At 38.2% G+C, this 24921-nt stretch overlaps 1 protein-coding gene across 5 annotated transcripts in view; it reads right to left on the reverse strand.

The window, feature by feature from the left end:
• The window catches only part of ME2 (malic enzyme 2), a 73356-nt gene that overhangs the window by 20655 nt on the left and 27780 nt on the right, over window positions 1-24921 (reverse strand). For 3 of the 5 annotated variants that reach the window (XM_045378229.2, XM_005586678.4, XM_045378228.3), the window contains 10 exons: window positions 20041-20174; window positions 15312-15461; window positions 11950-12025; window positions 10687-10848; window positions 9969-10072; window positions 7645-7754; window positions 7443-7540; window positions 6864-6977; window positions 3797-3911; window positions 2117-2259 (listed from right to left, as the gene is read on the reverse strand). In XM_045378229.2, the coding sequence (XP_045234164.1) occupies window positions 2117-2259; window positions 3797-3911; window positions 6864-6977; window positions 7443-7540; window positions 7645-7754; window positions 9969-10072; window positions 10687-10848; window positions 11950-12025; window positions 15312-15461; window positions 20041-20171 (1203 nt within the window). In that variant the 5' untranslated portion in view covers window positions 20172-20174. The remainder of the gene's footprint in view (window positions 1-2116; window positions 2260-3796; window positions 3912-6863; window positions 6978-7442; window positions 7541-7644; window positions 7755-9968; window positions 10073-10686; window positions 10849-11949; window positions 12026-15311; window positions 15462-20040; window positions 20175-24921) is intronic. The other 2 variants (XM_074022221.1, XM_074022222.1) reach the window with 1 other exon arrangement.

Consider the following 24921-nt stretch of genomic DNA (forward strand, 5'->3'; position numbering starts at 1 on the left):
AAAATTAAAAAATTAGCTGGGTATGGTGGTGCTTGCCTGTAGTCCCAGCTAGTGAGGAAGTTGAGGCAAGAGGATTACTTGAGCCAGGAATTGGAGTCTGCAGTGAGCTATGATTGTGCCACTACACTCCAGCCTGGGCGACCAAGGGAGACCCTGTCTCAAAAAAAAAAAAAAAAAAAAATTAAATGACAAGATATAATTATTGTTCAAATTATAAGGTATAACAGTACTGTGGTTATACATATATATACACACACACATATATACATACACATATGTGTGTGTATGTATATTTATATATTTTTGAGATAGAGTCTCGCTCTGTCGCCCAGGCTGTAGTGCAGTGGCGCGATCTCAGGTCACTGCACGCTCTGCCTCCTGGGTTCACGCCATTCACCTGCCTCAGCCTCCCGAGTAGCTAGGACTACAGGCACCCACCACTACGTCCGGCTAATTTTTTTTTTATTTTTAGTAGAGACGGGGTTTCACCGTGTAAGCCAGGATGGTCTCAATCTCCTGACCTCGTGATCCGCCTGCTTCAGCCTCCCAAAGTGCTGGGATTACAGGCGTGAGCCACCATGCCTGGCCCTGTGGTTATATTTTTAAAAGAATCCTTAGCTTTTAAGACATATACTATAATATTTTTCTATTATAAAAATCTTTTTTTTAAAGGAGTGAAGATTAAAAAATGTATCACAGATTTATTACTTAATCTCAAGGATGTAATCTAGCAATTACAGTTGCTAGACATCATTGTAAACAAGCCTTTAAAAATCACTTCCTAGAGCCAGTTAGATCACTTACCAGAACAATATAGAAAGTAATTGTGGAGATTAAAACTACATCCTTACAGACTGGTAGGAAAAAAACCCAAATGTCAAGTGATTTATAGGCAGATATTTCTAATTGGGCTATAACCCATGCTAGTGTCAAAGATCTAAAAGTAGTCAATCTTAAACAGTTTGGATGTAAATAAAAATTTGTTCTCCACAGCTGTCAGATGACTCAAAAAAAAAACAGCCCTAGAAAAGACAAACACTGATGGTGATGACACATTTGAAGTGAGTAAAAAGAAATGTTTCATGAAATGTAAGTACAAAAAGGCAATATTTAGAAATCGATTGTTTCTACAGTACATGATTTTAAGTCTGTTACTAAATTAATAAATTACTATACAGATAAAACAGAAATTCTACAAATGAAAAAAACACAGTAACTAAAATTAAGAACCTAACAACAGATGAGCACAGCTGAACACAGAATCTGCAAACTGGAAGATAGGGCCAAAGGAAATCACCAGATTGAAACACAGAGAGCAAGAGGGATAATATATATAGAAAACAGTGTAAAAGATATGTGAGATATATCTCTGACCATATAGTTAGAGTCCCATAAGAGGAGAAAGAGAATGTGGCCAAAGCAGAGATACTGGCTGGTATTTTTTCAAAACAGAAAAAACAAAAACCAAAAACAGACATCAAGCCACAGATTCAGAAGCAGTATAATCCCCATATGGAATAAATACAAAGAAAGCCACCCAAAGGTCTGCTGTAGTCAAACTGTTAAAAACCTAAGACAATGATATGTCATCAAAAACAAAACAAAAGTCAGAAAACAGTAAAATATCTTCAAAATGCTCAAGTATTTACCAACTTTTACTTCTATGCACAGTGAAAATATCCTTCAAAATGAAGGCAAAACAAATTACCAAGAGAATTCATTAGATCTACACTTAAATAAAGGAATTCTTCTGGTAGAAGGAAAATGGTCCTAGGTAGAAGCAGACTTGCAGGAAGAATAGTGATAAATAAATTAAAATGTAGGTAAATCTGAATAATTTTTGTAAAATATAACAATCATGTATTTTGGGTTCAAAATACATAGAAAATTAAAATTTGCAACAATAATGCAAACAGTGTGAGAGCATTTCAATGGAGTTATAAAGTACCTGTTTCCCATAATTGGCATAAGCAATGATCTATATCAGACTTTGATCATCCATAGATGCATGCTGTAATCTCTAGGGAAACCACTAGAACAACTGTGTAAGAATATATAACTAATAAGCTAGTGGAGGGAAAATAATACACATATCAATTCATGTGATTAGTAATACCTCTGTAAGTGTATATGCTTCTTCAGCCGTGCACTCTGCCTGTGCTGTAGGATTACTTAATGCAAATATTACAGGCCTTTCATTGATAGAGGCCATGGCTCTGATTACATCAGGAGTGAAAAGACGGCCAGCACCTGCAACTCCTGTAGTAAGAGGGAAAAACAGCAACTTCATTATAGGTATAAAAGCAATGCTTATCAATAGCATTTCTACAATAGGCCTGCAATAACAAAAACACAGGTAATATCTCATCACAAAGACAGCACTATCTCAGCAATGCAAAATCTATGAGAACGCAATCTCAAATCTGAAAAGAAAAAACAAGATGCTGAAAGTTCTCACTTAAATATTTATTGTCTACTATACACACAGTAAATTATGAGAAATTTTATTCTTTTAACTTTTTGTTTTTTGAGACAGAGTCTCGCTCTGTCACCCAGACTGGAGTGTAGTGGCACAATCTCAGCTCACTGCAACCTCCCCCTCCTGGGTTCAAGTGATTCTCATGCCTCACCTTCCCAGGTAGCTGGGATTAAAGGTGTGTGCCACCACACCTGGCTAATTTTTGTATTTTCAGCAGAGACGGGGTTTTGCCACATTGGCCAGGCTAGTCTCAAACTCCTGACCTCCGGTGATCTGCTGCCTCGGCCTCCCAAAGTGCTGGAATTACGTGAGGCACCATGCCCAGCCAATTTTTAAAAAGAGTATACAACTATCTTCATCACTCTAATTAGGAAGATAAAACTTGCTACCTACCACATGGATGAAACTTGACATTATGCTAAATAAAATAAGCTGGTCACAAAGAGAAAAATACCATGTTATTCCATTTATATGAGGTAGTTAAATTAATAGAGACGAAAAGTAGAATGGTGGTTGTTAGGGGGTGGGGGGTGGGGAAAATGGGGAGTTGTTTATTTTTATTTATTTATTTTTTGAGATGGAGTCTCACCCACCGAGGCAGGTGGATCACCTGAGGTCAGGAGTTCGAGACCAGCCTGGTCAACATGGTGAAACCCCATCTCTACTAAAATTACAAAAATTAGCCGGGCATGGTGGCAAGCACCTGTAATCCCAGCTAATTGTGAGGCTGGGGCAAGAGAATCACTTGAACCTGGGAGGCAGAGGTTACAGTGAGCCAACTCCAGCCTGAGCGATAGAGCGAGACTCCATCTCAAAAAAAAAAAAAAAAAAGAAAAGAAAAAAAAAACAAAACAACTTACAGCTATATAGAAAATTAAATAGCTCCTCTTTTAAACATTTTTACATTTTCTGCTGAGAAGGTAATGCCATGATGGCATAGTCTGATGGCAGCTATGCAATGTCACACTCAAAGTTTTCAGCTTTGTTGCCCACGAAAACTTTGAGTCTGCACAGAATTTCCCTGGTAAAATCTGCAAATGGCTTTGGTCTTTTTCATGTTTTGAGTCCAACAGTCATACCAACTCTAAAAGCAAAGCATGATCGACTGCACAGTGTCTAGGACCTAAAAGTATAAAGCAACATCTGGTAACTGAATTTCATGCATGGTAACCAAAAAGTTATCATAGAAAAACATTGTACAAGCTGAAATCTAGGTAAAACATAAAACTGCCAACTCATTTTTAGTAATCCTACATGGTAATTATGACTGGCATACAGTTAGGAAGTAAAATTATTTAACAGAATAACTTTACCTACCGATTATAGTTGAAGGCTTCAGTATATTCACTGCATCTTCAAAAGTATCAGGTATGCTCTCTGGGACTGGGTGAGTAAATGGTTCCTGATAACTATCTATTTTTGCTTTCCGCCCCTAAATTTTGAGATAAAATACAGTATTTTTTTAGTCAACGCATGTTAAGGATGAAATAAAAAGACATCATTATGAGTTACACATTGTTTCTACAATAGAAATGTCTTCTCATTTTCATTTACTTTCCTCTTCAACCTGTATCTTCCAATTCTATCTTCATCATGTCCATAAACTCAAATATAAAACAAAAATCCAATCTCCCATTATTCCTAGAAACTTTCTGGTTCCTCTAAAAAATGCATTTACTCTATGAGGTCTTCCTAAGTCCAATATGGCACAAAAGCCTACAATCCTTTATCTGAGGTAGATGAGTTTTGGAATTAGGAATTTTTCATTTTAATTTAATTTGGTTGGTTTGAGATGGGGTACCACTCTGTCACCCAGACTTGAGTGCAGTAGTAGCCTCTACCTCCCTGGGCTCAGGTGATCCTCCCACCTCAACCTCCAGAGTGGTTTAGGTACACTAAACTACTTATAGTTTAGGAACTATAGGCGCACACCACCATGCCTGGCTAATTTTTTTTGTAGAGATGGGGTTTTTCCATGTTGCCCAGGCTGGTCTCAAACTCCTGGGCTCAAGCTATCCGTCCACCTCAGCTTCCCAAAGTGGGAAGCTGAGCCACCACAGGCATGAGCCACCACTCCTGGCTGAGAATTTTTCATATTTTAGAAATACAATATGGCATATATCAAATATTACATATTCTCCCTCCCAACAGATACTCCACAACTGAACAAACTTACGAATAGTCACATCAAGTACAAAAGGTTAAGATTACCAAGAGCTTCTTTGTAGTGTGAGTCAGGTTTTGCTACTAGGTAAGTTCAGGGCAATCAGATTGGTCACCAAAATAAATTTCGGAAAAAATTTTGGAATTTCAAGGCCTTTAGGATTTCAGAATTGCAGACAGCCACCACGGACTTGTACTACCAAGAGTTCAGAAACAAGAGGAACAGGGAATTCTGGTTAAAGATGGCTGAATGAAGAGACATGCTTTCTTTTCCAAATCCCAGGTCAAAAACCATAAACGTTAAATTCTTAGTAGTGCCACAAAGCCAGAAGAGATACCACTGACAGACTAGAACAAGGAAGAGTTTCTCAAAGATCTGAGGCAGACAAAAACATACTGAATGCAAAAACCACCTGAGAAGTTCATATTCTTATTTTGGTAAAAAAGAAGACTTCTCCTGAAAAAGTGTGTTTCCATCAGAACTCCAAGATAACCCCAGACTGCAGGGGCTAGAAAAGCAGCACACTATCATCAGTCAGCTCAGAAAACCAGGCTGAGCAAACAGTGACATAAGAAGTCACTGTTTTCAAAGTTTCAAAATGAAGGGCAGTGTTTAGGGTCACCAGGAGACACTGGAAGCCTAATGCCCATAGGCCAAGCTACCTGCACACTGGAAAAGAAATATATAATCTGATAATGAATATGGAGATGGACAGGGTTCTCACTTTGTGCTGAGTAAACACATTGTAGCTACCAATACCGTGTTAGACCTGACCTACCAATAAGCTAAAGAATCACAACATATTTGATGAAAACCAACATTACAAAAAGTACCAAACTAAACTGTGTACTAGTCAAAACATACATCCCCCAATAGCCTTCTAAATATGTGATGTTTTATCCTTGTGCCTTACATACTAGTAAATATGGTAGTTAAATATGGTAGTTACAGCCTCTTTGGGAGGCAGCACAGTTTAATTATTCAGAGCACAGACTTCACAGTCAGGATACTTGGTTTCGAATCCTGCCTCCGTCACTTATAAGCTGATGACTTTGGATAACTCCCTTGACCTTTTAAACTGTTTCTTCATTTGTAAAACTTCACAGGGGTTTTTGAGATGATTAAAGGAGATAATACATGTAAAGTCTTATAACAATGTCTGATATATAACTACTATTACACTTTAAATTACATGTAGTTTAAGCACTCAAGATTTTTCATTCACATACGTCAATTTTTCATTTTATTTTTTGTACTAATAGAATACTCGTTCTAATTAAGAAGAAAAGATTTTAGAACTGGAGTAAAGTACATTTAGATAGCTTGCTCCACAGACATAAATGCCAAGGAACAGCTATACCATTATATTTTAATGTGTACATACAAAAATATAATAGCATTGTGTACTGGATTGGTTTATGAAACAGTTACTTATATTTCAATGTGTTACACAGTAGAAGATATATGACATTCTTAAGCTAGTGAAAATGGTAATCAATGCCAACAAAGATAGTCAGGCCCAAAGGTACTAAGTTAATCTGGGAGATAAGCTCTTTATTATCCATAAATTGGTTTCAGGAGCACATGCTTTTTTCCTGGGGAAAGGGTCCATAGATTTTTACTAGATTGCCTCAGGGGCTTATCATCTCCAAAGGGTTAAGAATTTCTGCTCATGGCTAGGCACAGTGGCCTCAGGAGGCTCAGGCAGGAGAATCACTTGAACCCAGGAGGCAGAAGTTGCAGTGAGGTGAGATCGCACCACTGCACTCCAGCCTGGGTGACAGAGAGAGATTTCATCCCCCTTCCCCCCCAACAAAAAAAATTAAGAAAATTAAAAAAAAAAAAAAAATTCTGCTCAAATATCAAAAGTTCTGCAATACTGTAATTTAATCAGGAAATTCTCAGTTCCTATTAAAAACCTAGTTTTAAGAGTGTCAAACACAATCATACTTGTACAATGGCCATTTGATCTCTTAAGAGCAAGAGAACAAAGCAAGAAAGAGTAAGTCTGATGCCAACATACAGATTAATTAAATATGAAGCAGAAGTCTTTGTAAAAGACAACAAGACTGGGGACATTTGTTAAAAAGAGAACGGAAGGTCCCAATTGGTATAATTTGGAGACTCCAATGAGAAATAAGATTTTAAGGAATAATATTTTTAAAATCCAACTAAAAATATAATACACTCTTTTGCTTCTCCAAATTTTAAATACCTTACCTTAACTAATAAACCATACTTGTCAAACATCCAGATTTTCTTTTGTGCCTCTTGTTCTGACAGGCCATTTTCTACCATAGACATAACTATAAGATTTGCAATTCCAAGAGCAGCCTGTTCAACAAAACATAAATTTCAATATATACTAGAGTATGATGCAATGCTTGAATTACTTTATATATGAAGATTATATAGCATATAATCTTATATAATCTTATATATATGCTATATGCTAAAGAATCACAACATATTTGATGAAAACCAACATTACAAAAAGTACCAAACTGTGTACTAGTCAAAACATACATCCCCTAATAGCCTTCTAAATAGCAAACTTATATGCTATAATAAGAACTATTTGGTTTATTTTTCCCTTACGAATCAAACAAAAATTATTTGTGATATTCTCTCTAAACACATTTTAAATTACCTGTTTTACAGAAGAAGTCTTGATTTCATACCCTCTATCTCAACAAAATTACAGGGTCATTATGCTCTTTTATAAATATCAATATTCTGCCCATTTTCCAATTCTAGAAGAGAGGATGGCTTAAGTTTTAAAAAGCCTACAAAACTTACCTCTCCTGCTCCAAGGAATAAGATTTTGTGTTCGGAGATTGGTTTACTAATAACTTTTTGTGCTGCAAGAAGACCTGCTAGAGCTACTGCAGCTGTCCCTATAAGAAAAACAAAGAGTTTTACAAATAAAAAATGGGCACATTAAAAATGTTTAAAAAGTAGGAATCCAAACCCTAAAGTTTTTTTTTTTTTTTTGCTTTACCTTGAATATCATCATTGAAAGTACAATATTTTTCTCGGTACTTTCTCAAAAATCTGAACGCATTATGATTTCCAAAGTCTTCGAACTGAATGAGTGTGTTCCGGCCATATCTAAAAACAGCAAAACCCACAATAGTTGTGATGAAAATAATACTATTAAACAGCTTTCCACCTAATATTCCCTGCAATAGCATTCCAAAATAATGTATTATGTTAATTCAATTAAGGCCATCTGAAAAATTTTAGAGCCTGTAAAAGACTAGATCCAAAATGTAGAAATTATTCAATAAAAAAAGTATGAGGTGTTTAAAAAGAACGTGGCACCATGATAAACCCATGGGATATCAATCTATGTAAACTATTTTCAAGTGTCCAGGAGACACTTCCTTTGACTCTGAACCTCAAAAAATATATATTTGATATGCATATTCTCATTACATTAATAGTTAAACAGCAACACAAGAAAGTATATATTAAATAAGTAACTGAAAAATAATTGCTATTTGAGTTCACTGACATTCAGCAAAAGAAGATGTCAATCGTTTAGGTGAGCTAAGTAGTAAGGGAAGGCTTGAAAAGGAGGTGGGCCCTGAAAGAACAAAAAGTAAAGAGGTAGAAAGAAAAGCAGGCTATTATTAGGGTGACCCTGAATTTTCAACAGTCTGGCTATACATTTCATGGTTTACATTAAGAGATAAGGGAGAAGTTGGTTAATGCAGGTTGGGACCAAATAAGGGAGAATCTCTAATGCTAAATTAGAGAAGAGGGACTTTCTTCTACATCCCATGTAGACACAGTGAAGGCTGCCAAGAAAGGAAAAAATTCACATATGACTCCCTTTAGGAAGGATAAACCTGCCAGTGATACGTAGCACATACTGGTGTGGGGAGAGATGCGAGTGGCAGAAGCAACTAGGAGGCTACTGTGATACGAAGACAAGAGATCTGAAGCAGAAGGTGCAGGAAGCAAAAGGAGTAATTATGAGCTATTAGGATGAATAGAAATTGATAAGGATCAACTGGGAAATGAGGAAGAAGCTGTTACAATGTCAAGGTAACTGGGATAACTAAGAAGATACTATTTGGTTGTCCAAGGTAGGAAAGTGAGAGGAAGAAGGAGAGATGACAATTTCCGGGAAGATGTAAAGTTCAGTTTTAGACTTGTTAACTTCGACTCTGAAAAGGAATTAATTTTTAAATACCTTCTACATGCCAGCAATTTTAAAGGTAGGCCAGGGTTAGATCATTAAGGTAAAGAGTTTGACTTTATCCTATGGCAATAGGAAACCAATGAGAGATTTCAAGCAAAAGAATGACATAATGAAGTACATGTTTCAAAACAATTAATCTGGTATTAAGGTGGAGATGAACTGGAGAGGAGAGAAACTAGAGGAAGAATTAGAAAACTTCAGAAGAGACATAAGGAGAGAGCAAGATTGTGGTAATGGAAAACAAGAGACATTTAAGTGGTAGTACCCACTGAATTTGAGGAATATCTGACTGCATGGGAGACTGATGGAGAAGGCAGAAGGGTCAAAGGTAACACCAAGATCAAAGTTTTGGCAATAGGATGAATGTTACTGCCAATAATAGAAGGTGGGAATACAGAAAATAGGTTGTTTGGAAAGGAAAGGAGTTCAGTGTGGGATATGAATATGCACACACAACAGAATATCCAGATGGAATATTCTGATTATTAGAAATGCAGGCCTCAGAAGAGCAGGGGCACTACAGATGGGTTTTTATGGGTTTAGTAGTAACATGCATAAAGGTCATAGTTGATCATGGCTGAAAGAGAAGAGGACTAGGTGGTTATCCACATTTAATAAGACAGCAAGAACCTGTGAAGATGACAAAAAAAAAAAAGAGAGAGAGAAAGGTGGGAGGAAGACCAAGTTAGGAGGAAGCTGTTTAGCAATCAAGAGAAGAGAGAGTTCCAAGGACATAGAAGTGGGAAAACCTTAGTCGATGTTGCAAAGAGGTAGAGAGGTGGGAGGACCAAATGGTCAGAGAACTTAAAATATGAAAGCAGCACAAGGTCAAGGCTGAAAAAGGTACTGAGCAGTAAGGGTTTGACAGGAGCAGTGAGGGCAGACTTCCCTCAAAATGTCAGGTAACTCAAGAAAGCAAGGCAGACCATGGGTACCACCTCAAATCAGCACATCTAATCAGGCAGAGACAGCCAGTAGAACAAAGTTCTCAAAAATTTAATCGCCTCCTGCTTATCTTCACAAGAAATAAAGGAAAACAAAACAAAACTTTAGTTTTTACCCCGCCCCCACCCCCATTAAAAGTGCTTTCATATACTCAAACTTTTAAAAAATACCTGTCAGTAATAGCTTTCATAAACTCATCAATCAGGTCATCATACTGTTGTGTGCGATCTCGTTTCTGGTACAAGCCCATGTAAAATGGGTCTTTTAAGAGTGCCTACAAAACAAAACAAATGTAAAAATAAAATAATTTATATTATATAATCAGTTTAAACACATACAATAAAAATTGCAAAATAAAAAATTACTAATACAATTTTTTAAATGTATTGCCCTTCAAGAAACTTTATTTTTTCTTTTTTGAGACAGTCTCACTCTTGTCACCCAGGCTGGAGTGCAATGGCATGATCCTGGCTCACTGAAACCTCCGTCTTTTGGGCTCAAGCGATTCTCTTGCCTCAGCCTCCCAAGTAGCTGGGATTACAGGCTTGTGCCACCACGTACGGCTAATTTTTTTTGTATTTTTAGTAGAGACAGGGTTTCACCATGTTGGCCGGGCTGGTCTCAAACTCCTGACCTCCAGTGATCTGCCCGCCTCGGCCTTCCAAAGTGCTGGGATTACAGGCAGAAGCCACCATGCCCAGCCCAAGAAACTTTTAAGAGACTTAATTTACTATTATTTATATAAATATTAAAAATGGAGTTTAAGAAAAAAACTAACATTTAATCATAAAACTTTCCCTTCTTAAATTATCATTTTCAAAAGAGGGATACTATACAAATTTTTAAAAATACAGGAGGAAGATAAAGGGGGAAAATGATGTTACTCACGATATTATCAGTTCCCACATCAATACACACTGGCAGGCATCTATCAGGCTGTATTCCTGCACAAGCTGTATACAAACAAAGTTTTCCTACTGGAATTCCCATTCCATAGACACCCAGATCTCCAAGACCCAGAATTCTCTCTCCGTCAGTCACTACAACAGCCTTAAACACAAAAAAATGCAAATTAAAAGTTGTCAAAAATGGGGCACTAAAGAAAAGCATTTTTAAAAAGATTGAGTCACTTCACATATATTTACTCTTTGCTCTTAAAAACAAAATTGTTTCTTGGCTAATTTCCAATATAAACCAATCAACCATACTTAAAATTCTAGGATTTCTGACTATTATGAGACATTAACTAGATTTGATTTCCCTCTGACTTCGGTTTAGGAATAGAATTCTTCTGACTAAAGGACCAACTTAAGTATCTTCAGAAAGATTAAATATGGCAGAGATGAACAAGATGGAGAGATTACCATAAGAGAAAAATAAGAGTTTAGAAATAAACAGTATGGTACTCCAACACAATAACCTAGGCCAAACAAGAAAAACCTTAGCAACTGTGGAAAAGAAAAGGTCTAGAACAAAAAAAAACATACCTACTTATAAGGAAGGTCTTAAGATGATACTGTCAGTTTAATTATTTGACCAAATTTTTGCTAGATTATTCAAACCAATGATCATTCATCAACGTTTATTTTGGAAAGGAGTATAAAGGCAGGTAAGATTGTTGCCTATAATAAAATTTACAAAAGCCTACCCAAAAATCTTGAAATAAGTTATTACATTTCACTTTATGAAAGATAACTAAATAGGCCAGGGCTTATATTTGCTATATTTAACACTTTCATATTTGCTAAGGTTCTCAATCTTAGATTTAAAAGAAAAAAAGGCATAATCAAACTTTTCTAACACCATTATAAACAAAAGTTTTTATGGTATTTTAAAGTATTTTCTTTACCTAGAATAATATTAGATAAATAGGAAAGGATATTGAGAGGGCAGGAGACACCAGTGGTGCCGATACCGACAGGGCTCACCTTGTATTCTAGCTCCAATTTCTTTCTCAGAGTCAAACTCTATACCGGTAGCCCATTTTATAACTACTACTATTATCATCGCCTCAGCTGCAAAGCACTAAATCTGCATGTATATAAGTGCAAAATAAATCAGAGCAACAACGAAAAACTGTTCTTGGAGATTTAGAGGTAATTTACAAGAAAAGAGAAAACATTGTGAAAAGGAGGGTTGCACTATTAGTACCTTAACATGATTTTCTGGCCAGTTATCCACAATTGATCTAACATGACCTCTGTCTGAGATCGAAATAAATAATCCCCTGCAACAGAACAAAAACACCTTTGCATTTCACAACAGCTTTGTTTCTAAGTTTTTGTTCATAATTGAAATATTTTGATATTTTAATAAAATATCAAGACATGGTATAATTTCCAAGCAGATTTACCTAAGTCACATTGGTTTATTTTCAAACATTTTCAAGTACTTCAAACTGTAATTACAATGTTCATAGCAGATGCAACAAAGATTATTGTTACATGATACAATCATTTTACCCAAGAAGAAATATATCCACATCTCATGTTCAAATAAACTCAATACACCAACAGGAAAAAAAAACAAAAAAAATCTGAAGCAAGCCACCAATGCAGGAGAGCATTACAAGGCCAACTAAACTACTGTTAAAACTTACTGAAACTGAAAATTTGAAATTTGAAGGAGCAGGAAGGGAAAGAAGAAAATTACAATAAATTCACACAAAAGATGAGCTACCTGAAGCATAAGGAAAAAGTGAAAAGTTACTTTTACTTATTTAATATTATTTTTTTGACAAAAATTGGATATACGGTTGACCCTTGAACAATGTGGGTGTTAGAAAATCAAGTCAAAAATTTACATGATAAAAATTTACGTACAAAAATTGTATGATTTTCCAAAAACTTAACTACTAATGTTGCCTACCACTGGCCAGAAGCCTAACCAGTAACACATAGGTTGACTAAGAATTTTTTTTTTTTTGACTTGGAGTTTTGCTCTTTCACCCAGGCTGGAGTGAAGTGGCATGATCTCGGCTCACTGCAACCTCTGCCCCCCACGGAGGGTTCAAGCAATTCTCCTGCCTTAGCCTCCAGAGTAGCTGGGATTTTACATGCCCACCACCACGCCTGGCTAGTTTTGTATTTTTAGTAGAGACAGGGTTTCACCAGGTTGGCCAGGCTGGTCTCGAACTCCTGACCTCAAGTGATCCACCCACCAGGAATGAGTCACCATGCCCAGCCAACTAACACTATTTTATATGCCATATGAATTATATACTGTATTCTTACAATAAAGTAATCTAGAAAAAAGAAAATGTTATTAACAAAATCAAAAAGAGGAGGAAGAGGAAGGGTTGGTCTTGCTGTCTCAAGGGTGGCAGAAGGACAAGAAAACCTGAGTAAAAATGGACCTTCACACCTGTGTTGTTCAAGGGTCAACTATATTTATCATGTAAAACATGTTTTGAAATCTGTATAAATTGTGGAATGGCTAACAAAAAGTCATTTTAAACACAGTATGTTGTTACCTAATTCAGATAATCAATCCAGATTTCAAAAGAGAAAGCAAAGAAGGAAGGAAGAGAAGGAGGAAAAAAAGAAGAAATGCAGGTTCAAGAACACAGTTCAGGCAGACATGAGGGCCAACGGATCCTCATTGCTGTCAAACTGATCTTATGTTTAACTGTCTCATTGGTATCTTAAATTTGGCACCACTATTACAGTTCAAATCAGTTTAGTTCAGCAATATCTCAATCATGGCTATATAATGGAATCATCTGGTACGCTGTAAAATGCCAGGGTCCCATCTCCAAAGATTCTGATTTAATTGGCTTAAAGTTTAGATCAATCAACCAACCAAGATTTAATGACCATCTACAAAAACAAAACGAACAACAACAAAAAAACCCATAGCACAATACATTGCATAAATAATAAACAGTATTTGCCCTCACACATAAGCCATGCTCTTCATGTTTCAAGTCAGTTCTCAACTCTGGGTACACATCAGAATCACACCAGGCTCTTTTGTGAAACTCCTAAGTCTAGACTAACTGAATCTGAATCTCTGGGGGTGGGGCTCAGGCATCAGTATTTCCAAGTTTCTCTCTATCTTTTAATCATTCTAATAAGGAAACTATAAAATAGCTGAACAGCATGGTTATGTCACAGAAATGTTTTAGTTACAGTAATTGTTGGCAGCATATAGGTTAGAACAGTCTGTTTCTCAGTGTCTTCCAGGGAATACCTGCAACACAATCACTGAGGGTGCTCACTAAAATCCGGACCTCCAGACCTTTTTTCTTTTTCATCAGAAATCTTGGGGATGGGGAGGAGAGGAAAGTTGGCAGAGATCAACATTTTGAGTAAGTCCCACAGGTATTTCTTATACACATTAAAGTTTGAAAGCCACTAGACTAGATGACAGGAGACTGAATATAAAAGCTGTCATACATTGTTTGAATTTCCACACGTGGAAGAATGTGTTAATTGGGCATGGGGAAAATATTATAAGGATTGAGAAAAGTAATAATAGATTAGAGGAATAAGACAAGAAAACTCAGATTAAGTAAAAACAGCATGCGTGTGTGTGTGTGTGTGCATGTATGTGCGTGTGTGTGTGTGTGTGTGTGTATATATATATATATATATATATATATATATATATATAGCTTATAATTTTCCAAAGAACTGTCACATTGGTTTCTCTAATAGCTCTTTGATAGGTCCTGCTATTCCCATTTTACACAAGGAAACACATTCATGGGGATCATGTGACTCATTCAAGGAATACAGTCAGTTCTTGCCATTTCAGTACTCTTCCCATTTACAATGTTTGTAGGTGCTAGAACTATTTGAAATGAAAATTCATTAAAAAAAAAAAAAGGAGAACAGGCTGCAGTGGCTCGTGCCTGTAAATCCCAGCACTTTGGGAGGCTGAGGCAGGCTGATCACCTGATGTAAGAAGTTCAAGACCAGCCCAGCCAACATGGCGAAATCCCATTTCTACTAAAAATCCAAAAATTAGCAGGCGTGGTGGTGTGCACCTGTAATTCCACCTACTAGGGAGGCTGAGGTACGAGAATCACTTGAACCTGGGAGGCGGAGGTTGCAGTGAGCCAAGATCATACCGCTGCACTCCACTCCAGTCTGGGTGACCAAGTGAGACTCTCTCAAAAACAAAAAACAAACAAATTAAAACCGATCAAAAAATGAGAAAAAAAATCTCTTAATTTGGCTTTATTGACAAAAATTTTAATAATTCTGGATTCTCTCCCACCAGAATTAAGACTTTTTTTGGTGGGGGGGCAGGTTCTAAAAGTATATAATTACTCTAACAATCACAATAATTTAAAGAAGATTAGAAATGAATGATGCTATTTTTACAAAGATAAAAGTTATGAATATGTTGGGTTTTTGTTAATCACTTTTAATAAAAATTACATTTTTGTGAGGTAGGAAATGTGATTCGGCTAAGATATCTAAAATAGAAATGTAATAGCTGTTATGGAATGATGTTTTCCTTATTCAATAACCATTTACAAGTCTTCTTTTTTAAATAAGCCTTACTTAGGTCTTCTAAAGATGTGTCCATACTGGGAGCAGGCAAGACCAACCGTTGGTGTATATACAATTGGCATTAAACTCTCAATGTCATCTTGCAGTATTCTATAAAACAATTTCTCATTTCTTTCTTGTATTCCCATTATGTAGATATATCTGAAATTAAGCACAGTAAATAATGTCTCAGTCAGCCTGCATTACATTAAAAGTCTTGGCTTATGAAAGTTAAACCTAAAATTGAAATTGAGCCCTGCTCACATCACATTCTAAAAAAACCCAAAACCTCAGATTATCACTATTTAACACCCAGGACTAAAAATTAACAAAAATATGAGGGTACTTAAATGGTAGATGATGATGATGACGATGAAGTAACAATAGAAACAATGTTTACTGAACCCTTACTGTGGGTCAGGCTCTGTAGAAGGCACTGGAAATGCAAAGATCACTATGAGGTCCCTACCCTTAAAGAATCATTCTTCAAGGACACTGACATATAAACAAGGAAGCAAAATAAAGTGGCATTAATTCAAACATTTGCTTAACACTATCTGCTTGGCACTATTTTCCAGAGATATAAGAAGTGACCCCTGTTTTCAAGGAGTTTATAACCCAGGAGGGTTAGAAGCATTATAAGGTCTACACAGAGTGCAGAAGCAGCACAAAAAAGGCAATTGTCAATTGATGTCAATAAATATATAAATAACTTCTTTTTAAATTTAGAGAACAGGGAACTATCGGCTTGAAAGCTTGAAAGTCAGTAATCATCTTGAATTAAATATGTCTAAAGCAGACTTATCTTTCCCTGACCTTGTTTCTTCTGCTATCATATGACCAAATGCAAAACCCAGATTCCATTCTTGATTTCTTCCTCTCCTACCCTCCCCAACACCAATCCTATAAATCACCAAGTCCTACAGAGTCTACCTGCTAAATAGCTTTCAAATACATCCATTTGCTCCTTCCACCCTCACACAGTACAAGCTACCACCATTTCTCAGCTGGGCTACCTCAAAAGCCTTCTTACCAGTCTTTATAAATACAATTTTCCTCCTATGCTTCAATTCATTCTTCTCTTAAAAACCTAACTGTGATCATTTCGCTTCCAAATAAATTGTCGTAAAATAAGGCTCAAGCTCCTAAAATAGTTAACAAGACCTCTGCCTACTTTTCAGCCTCATCTTCTTCATGCTGACTTACTTAGCTCCTCAAAAGGATCACAACTCAACCTGGACTTGCTGTGTTTGATGCACCCTTTGCCTGCACTCTCTCTCCAGGCATAGTCCTATACACGTGCGCTCCAAACGCAGCTCAGGTGGCATGCTCTCTGGGGGCCCTTTTCTATCCACTCCCCTCCCCTATCATGTATACATACACGTTTTAGACTTTCCTGTTTTCAGGTCCCATGATACGCTACTTCCCTCTGTAACTCTCACTCCACTTCTTGACTTTCTGGATTCCTCCAGTCTAGACAATACCATAAGTTAGAAACGATCACCTCATATACTTCTATAGGTCCAGGAACTATTAATAGCAATATGTGGCATACAACTGGTGTGCAAATATTTGGTGAATAAATGGGGAGAAGTGATCCCTTCAATTATATTTTCTACATAGCTAATAGTGGAAGAAATGGTATCAATAGATAGAAATTAAAGGGAAGAAGATTTCTCTGCAGTATAGGGAAGTAAACAAACTGGGCTGCTAAAATGGAATGGATGGCTTTGTGAGATGGAAGTAATGTTAAGGAAAGAACAGATGACCTACGAGGCATGTGATAGAGGGAAGCTGTGCAAGTCATGGATCTCTTCAACGTTACCATTTTCTTTATTTCACTTTAGTCACTCTTCTGTGTACCTCAGTGATGGGCAGCACTCACCTAGGATTGCTACAGCTCAGTAATGGTGAATGCCCTTATCCACTCTCGGGTCACAATCCTCTACCACTTTGGGTAACCATATGATGCCCTCACTTCATCATCCTTCAGAGGGATCTCTAGCTCTGACTGCTTCATTCTCTCCCAATTCTATGGGCTCCCTTGGGGATTCTCTTTGTTTCCTCCTCTGAATCCCGGGATCAAATCTCTCACTCTGAGCAAATATCTCCCTGTCATTCCTGTTTAGGAATCCCCACATGATTTTTCACTGTACTCCCCTTCCACAGTGTCTGCCTTTCCACCAGAGACAGTGAACTCTCTGAAGAGAAGGGCTGAGTGTTTTCATTTTTGGAGTTCCAAAACTTAGAACAGTGCCAGGCACATAGCAGTCCTGAATATTAACTGAATGAATTGATGTAACCTTTGCCAGCCCAGCAAACTCCAAGCCTGAATCAATGTTACATTTCATCCTTTCTGTGGAAAAATAACATTGCTGTGCAGAATGGCACCAATATAAACAAGATCTTGCCACCAGGCCATCAGGGTCTGCTCTCATCCCTTTAACCTGCTCTTGTTCGGCCTTTTTCTTTTCTTTTTTTTTGAGACAGGCTCTCAGTCTATCACCCAGGCTGGAGTGCAGTGGTGCAATCATGGCTCACTGCAGCCTTGACCTCCTGGGCTTAAGTTATCCTCCTGCCTCAGTCTTCTGAGTTGCTGGAACTATAGGTGTGTAACAGCATGCCTGGTTAATTTTTTTTTTTTTTTTTTTTTAATTTTGTAGAAACAGGGTCCCACTGTGTTGCCCAGGCTGGTCGGGAACTCTTGGGCTCAAGCGATCCTCCCACCTTGACCTCCCAAAGTGCTGGGATTACAGGCATGAGCCACCAAGCCTAGCTTTTGTTCAGCTTTATCTTACAGCTACGTGGCTCTTCCAAGCATTTATCACTCTCTTCACCAACTCTACTCAACCTTGGCCCTTCTACATTTGAGTGATGACTTTCATATTCTATGTCATAAAGGAAAGCAAGGTCATCAGCTAAACTGAGAGTTCATTACTTCTGCTCAATCATCTCCATACTTATCCTTACGAATATCTGTATTTATCTTTCCTCCAGCTTTGGAGAATGAGCTGTTCTTTGTTCCTGCTCAAGGCCAGCCACTCTATCTCTGCATTTGACCCTATGCCTTCTTCCTTTCCCTGAGACCTTGCTCCATCAATTATCCTTTCTCCTGGGCTCATTCCTCATAACTACGATGAAACATTAAACTTTCTCCCAGCTTGAAACATACTTAATCCCAAGTCTTGCTTTACTTATTGTTTAATGTCTTCCTTCCCTCCTTATCTGAACTTCTTGAGAGGGTAGTTTACATTTATTTCCTCCCCTTCCATTCATTTTTCAGTCTATCACAGTATCTCTTTTGCTCCATCACACCAAAGAAACCACTCTTACCAGTCACCAATAATCTCCTATACTTAACAAACTCAATTGATACGCTTAGTTCTACATGCAGACTTATCCCTCTACCCAGAATACTTGGCCTGCTACCTGTAACATGCCATTTACAATTCAGCTTAGGCATCATTCCCTTCAGGAAGCTTTTATCTGATTCCCCTAAGTTGAGCTAGATGCCCTCTGCAGGCTCTCAGAATATATCTGCATGTACCTTTTTCTCATTGTACTGTACATTGTGGTCTAGAGACCAATAACAATCATAGCATAACTATCTGTTGATGACCTTTTAGAAGACAGGGCTGTGAGTTACTGGGTTGGTCATATATATTAAGTTTGCTGCCTGGTGCAGTGGCTCAAGCCTGTAACCCCAGCACTTTGGGAGGCCAAAGCGAGTAAACTGCTTGAGTCCAGGAGTTCGAGACCAGCCTGGGCAACACGGTGAAACCCTGTCTCTACTAAAAACTACAAAAACTAGCCGGGTATGGTGGTGCACTCCTGTAATCCCAGCTACTTGGGAGGCTGAGTTGGGCGAATTGCTTGAGCCTGGGAGGTGGAGGTTACAGTGAGCCGAAACTGTGCCACTGCACTCCAGCCTGGGCAACAGAGTGAGAACCTGTCTCAAAAAAAAAAAAAAAAAAAAAGAAAGAAAGAAAAAGAAAAAGGCTAGGCGCAGTGGCTCACGCCTGTAATCCCAGCACTTTGGGAGGCCGAGGCGGGCGAATCACCTGAGGTCAGGAGTTCGACACCAGCCTGGCCAACATGGTGAAACTCCATCTCTACTAAAAATACAAAAATGAGCCAGGCATGGTGATGGGTGCCTGTAATTCCAACTACTCAGGAGGCTGAGGCAGGAGAGCTGCTTGAACACGGGAGGCAGAGACTGCAGTAAGCTGAGATCACGCCACTGAACTCCAGCCTGGGCAACAGAGTGAGATTCCGTCCAAAAAAAAGAAAAAAAAAAAGTTTGCCAGGGATAGCTTTAGGTACACCTCTTTTTTATTCTCCAAAGTATCCTGGATTAGGTGATATAGCATATGGTCACCCTATCTATTACCCACTTTATAGCCTCAGTGGCTGGTACAGTGTCAACACAAAGTAGGTGATCAATAAAAGTTGTTGAATAAAATGATTGCAAATTAGATGGTATCCTTTGCTTCTAATATTCCATTGAAATCTGAATTGCTCTGACTGTAAGCATAAAAACTAATTTGTTAAGTTTTACAACAGTGAATACTTGTGAAGTATTCACTGAAGTAAAAGAAACACAATCATTATAAAAGTAGTTAACTGACAAAACACAAACTTATATGAGATTGTATATTTCTCATGCCATAATAACCATAATGCTCACAAGTTTTCTAATCAGAATACCAATAAAAAAATGAAACAGCTAACCAACTCTTACTTTTCCAAAGGGCTAGTCATTTTCTTTAAGTTTCTATGGAATCGTAAGGCTTGAATATCTTGTGTCTCTATTTTGGGAGGTAGAAGTCCTTGAAGACCAAGCATTTGTCGTTCTTGTAAAGTAAATGCCATTCCCTAAAGAGGAGAAATAAAAGGATTAAAAATTATTACTTACTGGGGTAGCAACGACATTGTTCTTCAAAATATAATTCAAATGCAAATTTGAAAAATCAACGACATATTATTTTTGCCCAGGCTTTCAAAACTTTGTAAGACTGATGTCCAGTATTGGTCAGGGTGTGGAAAAGAGATATTCTCACAAGCCACTGCTGGAAATATAAACCAGTTTAGGCCTTTGGAAGACAGTTTTAAAGTATTCTTAAATTTTTTTAATGCACATATTATTCATCAAGCAATCTGACTTCCAGGTAGCCATTCTAGAAAAACATTCTTAATGGCATACAGAGGCATATACAAAAATTTAGTTGTAACGTTGTTTCTAGTTCTCTTGGCTATTACAAGCTAACAAAAGCCCATTAACTATGAAAGAGTTAAGCATCCTATAGTATATTCATACCATGAAATACCATAAAAAAGGGAATAGAAGAAATGATGCTTTAGAAAAAATTAATCTATATCATAAGAAAATCTTTTTCAATTTCTGGTATTTGACTATGGGTTAAATTCTTCATATCAAAACAATGTCAGTGAAAATGCTGGAGCAAGGCCTTTGGAAAATCTTTTCCTCCATAAAAGCAACAAGAACACTGGACAAATAACCAGAAACAACTTCTTCAACATTCTGGAAATCTACCAAAGGAATGTAGCAATCAGGGAGCAGTTATTCAGGAAAAATGGCTGGATTTCAGTAAGCAGCAAGTTTTGTGCCAGTTTTAAATTGAAAACTAACACCTCACAATTACTGTGAAAATCAGCAGCCTGGAAGCCACTGGAGCAGGGAGAAGGGGCTGGAGATTCTTCTAAAACCCCATTCCAGGAAAATGTCATTATTTGACCTGTCAGGTGGCTTCCTGGAAGACCCCACTTGCAAGGCTGTCTTCATTTGACCTAACTTGGTGCTCACCCAGTGTGAAAAGCCATTTCCCCAGAAGTGCTTGTTGGAAACAATCAAGAGGCAATAATTTAGCATAGCAGCTGCCCAAGACAGTGGATAACAGTTGAGGAAAACAACAGGGTAACCAAAAAGCTGACAAGGAAAAGCTAAAGAATGAGATGACCATGGGATTGGAGCTTTGAAAAGCCATGAGGTATTACTGGGACTCTAGAAGGTCACATACATGAGCTATGGACACACCCAGGAAACACCTGAAAAAGACCCTAGCTCACACCTCTGGCTAACCTTGAGGCTCTGTGCAAGCAGGAAGTGAAGGCTTTTGGGTAGTTGTAAACTGCCTGGCTCAGTGCTGGAGGTATGCCGCAACATGCACACAGAGCCGCTTGGCAAAAAATGGGAAATTTACTAGTTCCAAGCATTTAAGTCTTTGTCTAATTATCAGCTGACCACAAAACTAACCAATCAGAGACTTCAGTGGGCATGTACAAGGATACAGACTTTATAAAGAATTAGTTTGGAGGCCGGGCACAGTGGCTCATGCCTGTAATCCCAGCACTTTGGGAGGCCAAGGAGGGCAGATCACCTGAGGTCAGGAGTTCGAGACCAGCCTGGCCAACATGGTGAAACCCCCGTCTCTACTAAAAATACAAAAATTAGCTGGGCATGGTGGCACGTGCCTGTGGTCTCAGCTACTTGGGGGGCGGAGGCAGAAGAGTCGCTTGAACCTGGGAGGTGGAGGTTGCAGTGAGCCAAGATTATGCCACTGTACTCCAGCCTGCACAAAAGAGCGATACTCCGTCTCAAAAAAAGAAAAGAATTAGTTTGGAAATATCACTAAACAAGCAAAAGGAGCAGCAATACAACAAACCCTGGGAGGAGTATTTGATTTCCTGAGCTGCTACCCTATTTAAAATGTCCAGTTTTCAACAAAAATCATTAAACTGTCCTTGAGGAAGCCTAAACATTGTACTTACTAGATAAAGACTTTAAATTCACATCTTTGAATACATTCAAAGACCTAAAAGATGTCTATGTCTAAAGAACTAAAGGAAAGTGTGAGAATAATGTCCCACCAAATTCAGACTATCAACAAAGAAATTAAATGGAAATTCTGGGGATGAAAGTACTGCAAACCAAAAATAAAATTATAAGGTCCCCCAACCACCTGAATGGACTTCCTCCTTGACCAGGGCACTCTAACATTTAACCTGAAAAGACTGGTTTAGGTTATGATAGCAAGTGGGGGGTTGGACATGCCTCACTGTACTCCTACAGCATTAACATCAACACAGACCTTAAGCCTGATAAGAAACACTTACAATCTATTCTCTGAAGCCTGCTACCTGGAGGCTTCATCTGCATGAAGAAACTTTGGTCTCCAAAACCTCCTATCATAATCCAGACATTTATTTCTATTGATAATAACTCTTTCAACCAACTGCCAATAAGAAAAAATTTGAATCTACCTATAACCTGGAAGCCCCCGCTTCGAGTTATCCCACCTTTCTGGACTGAACCAATGTGTATCTTAAATGTATTTGATGTCTCATGTCTCCTTAAAATGTACAAAACCAAGCTGTGCCCCCACAACCTGGGGCACGTATTCTCAGGATCTCCTGAGGGCTGTGTCACAGGCCATGGTCACTCATTATGTGGCTCAGAATAAATCTCTTCAAATGTTTTACAGACTTTTAATCTTTTCATCAACAGTACAATAAATGAAAATAAAAAATTTACCCGAGGGGTTCAACAGTAGATTTGAGCAAGTGGGACAAAGAACCAGCAAACTTAAAAATAGGTCGCCCAAGATTATCTAGTCTAAGACAGAAAGAAAAAAGAATAAAGAAATACGAATTGCCGGGCATGGTGGTTCATGCCTCTCTCTAATCCCAGCACTTTGGGAGGAGGCTTAGTTGGGCAGTTCACGGGGTCAAAAGATCGAGACCATCCTGGCCAACATGATAAAACCCCATCTCTACTAAAAAAAACAAAAATTAGCTGGGTGTGGTGGCGTGTGCCTGCAGTCCCAGCTACTCAGGAGGCTGAGGCAGGAGAATTGCTTGAACCTGGGAGGCGGAAGTTGCAGTGAGCCGAGATTGTGCCACTGCACTCCAGCCTGGGGACAGAGGGAGACTCCGTCTCAAAAAAAAGAAATATGAACAGAATCTCTGAGACCTGTGAGATACCATCAAGTATGCCAACATATGCATAATGAAGTCTGAGGAGAGAAGAGAAAGAAGCAGAAGAATATTTCAAGAGATAATGCCCCAAAACTTCCCAAATATGAGAAACATTAATCCAACAAGCTCAACAACTCCAAGTATGATAAACTCAAAGAGATCTACACCTAGACAAAGACAAAAACAAGTTTGCAGATGGAGCATAGTTAAATGCATTACCATACTTCTCTAAAGAAAATAACGTCGGCCAGGAGCAGTGGCTCAAGTCTATAATCCCAGCACTTTGGGAGGCTGAGGCAGGCAGATTACCTGAGGTCAGGAGTTTGAGACCAGCCTGACTAACATGCAGAAACTCTGTCTCTACTAAAAATACAAAATTAGGCTGGGTGCAGTGGCTCATGCCTGTAATTCCAGCACTGTGGGAGGCCGAGGCAGGTGGATCACAAGGTCAGCAGTTCTGAGACCAGCCTGGCCAATGTGGTGAAACCCTGTCTCTACTAAAAATACAAAAAAAAAAAAAAAAAAAAATTAGCCAGGTCTGGTGGCAGGTATCTGTAGGCCCAGCTACTTGGGAGGCTGAGGCAGGAGAATAGCTTGAACCCAGGAGGTGGAGGTTGCAGTGAGCCGAGATTGCACCACTGCACTCCAGCCTGGGTGACAGAGCGAGACTCTGTCTCAAAAAAACAAAAAACCAGAAAAAACAAAACATAATCCAATTATATGCTTTCTGCAAGGGACACAATTAAGTAGAAAGTAAAAGGATGGAAAAGGATATACCACACAAATTGTAATCAAAAGAGAGCTGCAGTGGCTATACTAACAACAGACAAAACAGACTTTAAAATGAATGCTGCTACTACAGAGGACATTTTACAACGATGAAAGGGTGAATCTATTATGAAGATATAACTATTATAAATATAGACATACCTAACAACAGAGGTCCAGAATACATGAAGCAAAGCTAACAGAATTGAAGACAGAAAGGCAATTCAACAAGTTGGAGACTTTAATACCCACTTTCAATAATGGAGGAGACACTAGACAAAATAAGGAAACAGCAGACTTGAACAACAGCATCAATTAATGAGTCCTGACAGATACACAGAACACTCAACAACTGCAGAATACATATTCTTCTCAGGTGCTCACAGAACAGCCCAGTACAGATCACGTGTTAGACCATAAAACAAGTTTCAGAAAATGTAAAATAATTTAAGTCATTCGATGTGTGATCTCAGACTACAATGCAAGGAGATAAGAAACCAATAATATGAGGAAATTTGAGGAATTCACAAATATTTGAATAAATAACATACTCCTAAATAACCAACTGGCTAAAGATGAAATCACAAGGGAAATCAGAAGATACTTTGCATTAAAACATAACGTATCGGCCAGGTGCGGTGGCTCACGCCTGTAATCCCAGCACTGTGGGAGGCCGAGGTGGGCAGATCATGAGGTCAGGAGATTGAGACCATCCTGGTTAACATGGTGAAACCCTGTCTCCACTAAAAATACAAAATAATTAGCCAGGCGTGGCGGCGTGCACCTGTAGTCCCAGCTGCAGGGGAGGCTAAGGCAGGAGAATGGTATGAATCCAGGAGGCAGAGCTTGCAGTGAGCCG

Source organism: Macaca fascicularis, chromosome 18, assembly GCF_037993035.2.
Source record: "Macaca fascicularis isolate 582-1 chromosome 18, T2T-MFA8v1.1".
In the NCBI taxonomy this organism is placed as follows: domain Eukaryota; kingdom Metazoa; phylum Chordata; class Mammalia; order Primates; family Cercopithecidae; genus Macaca; species Macaca fascicularis.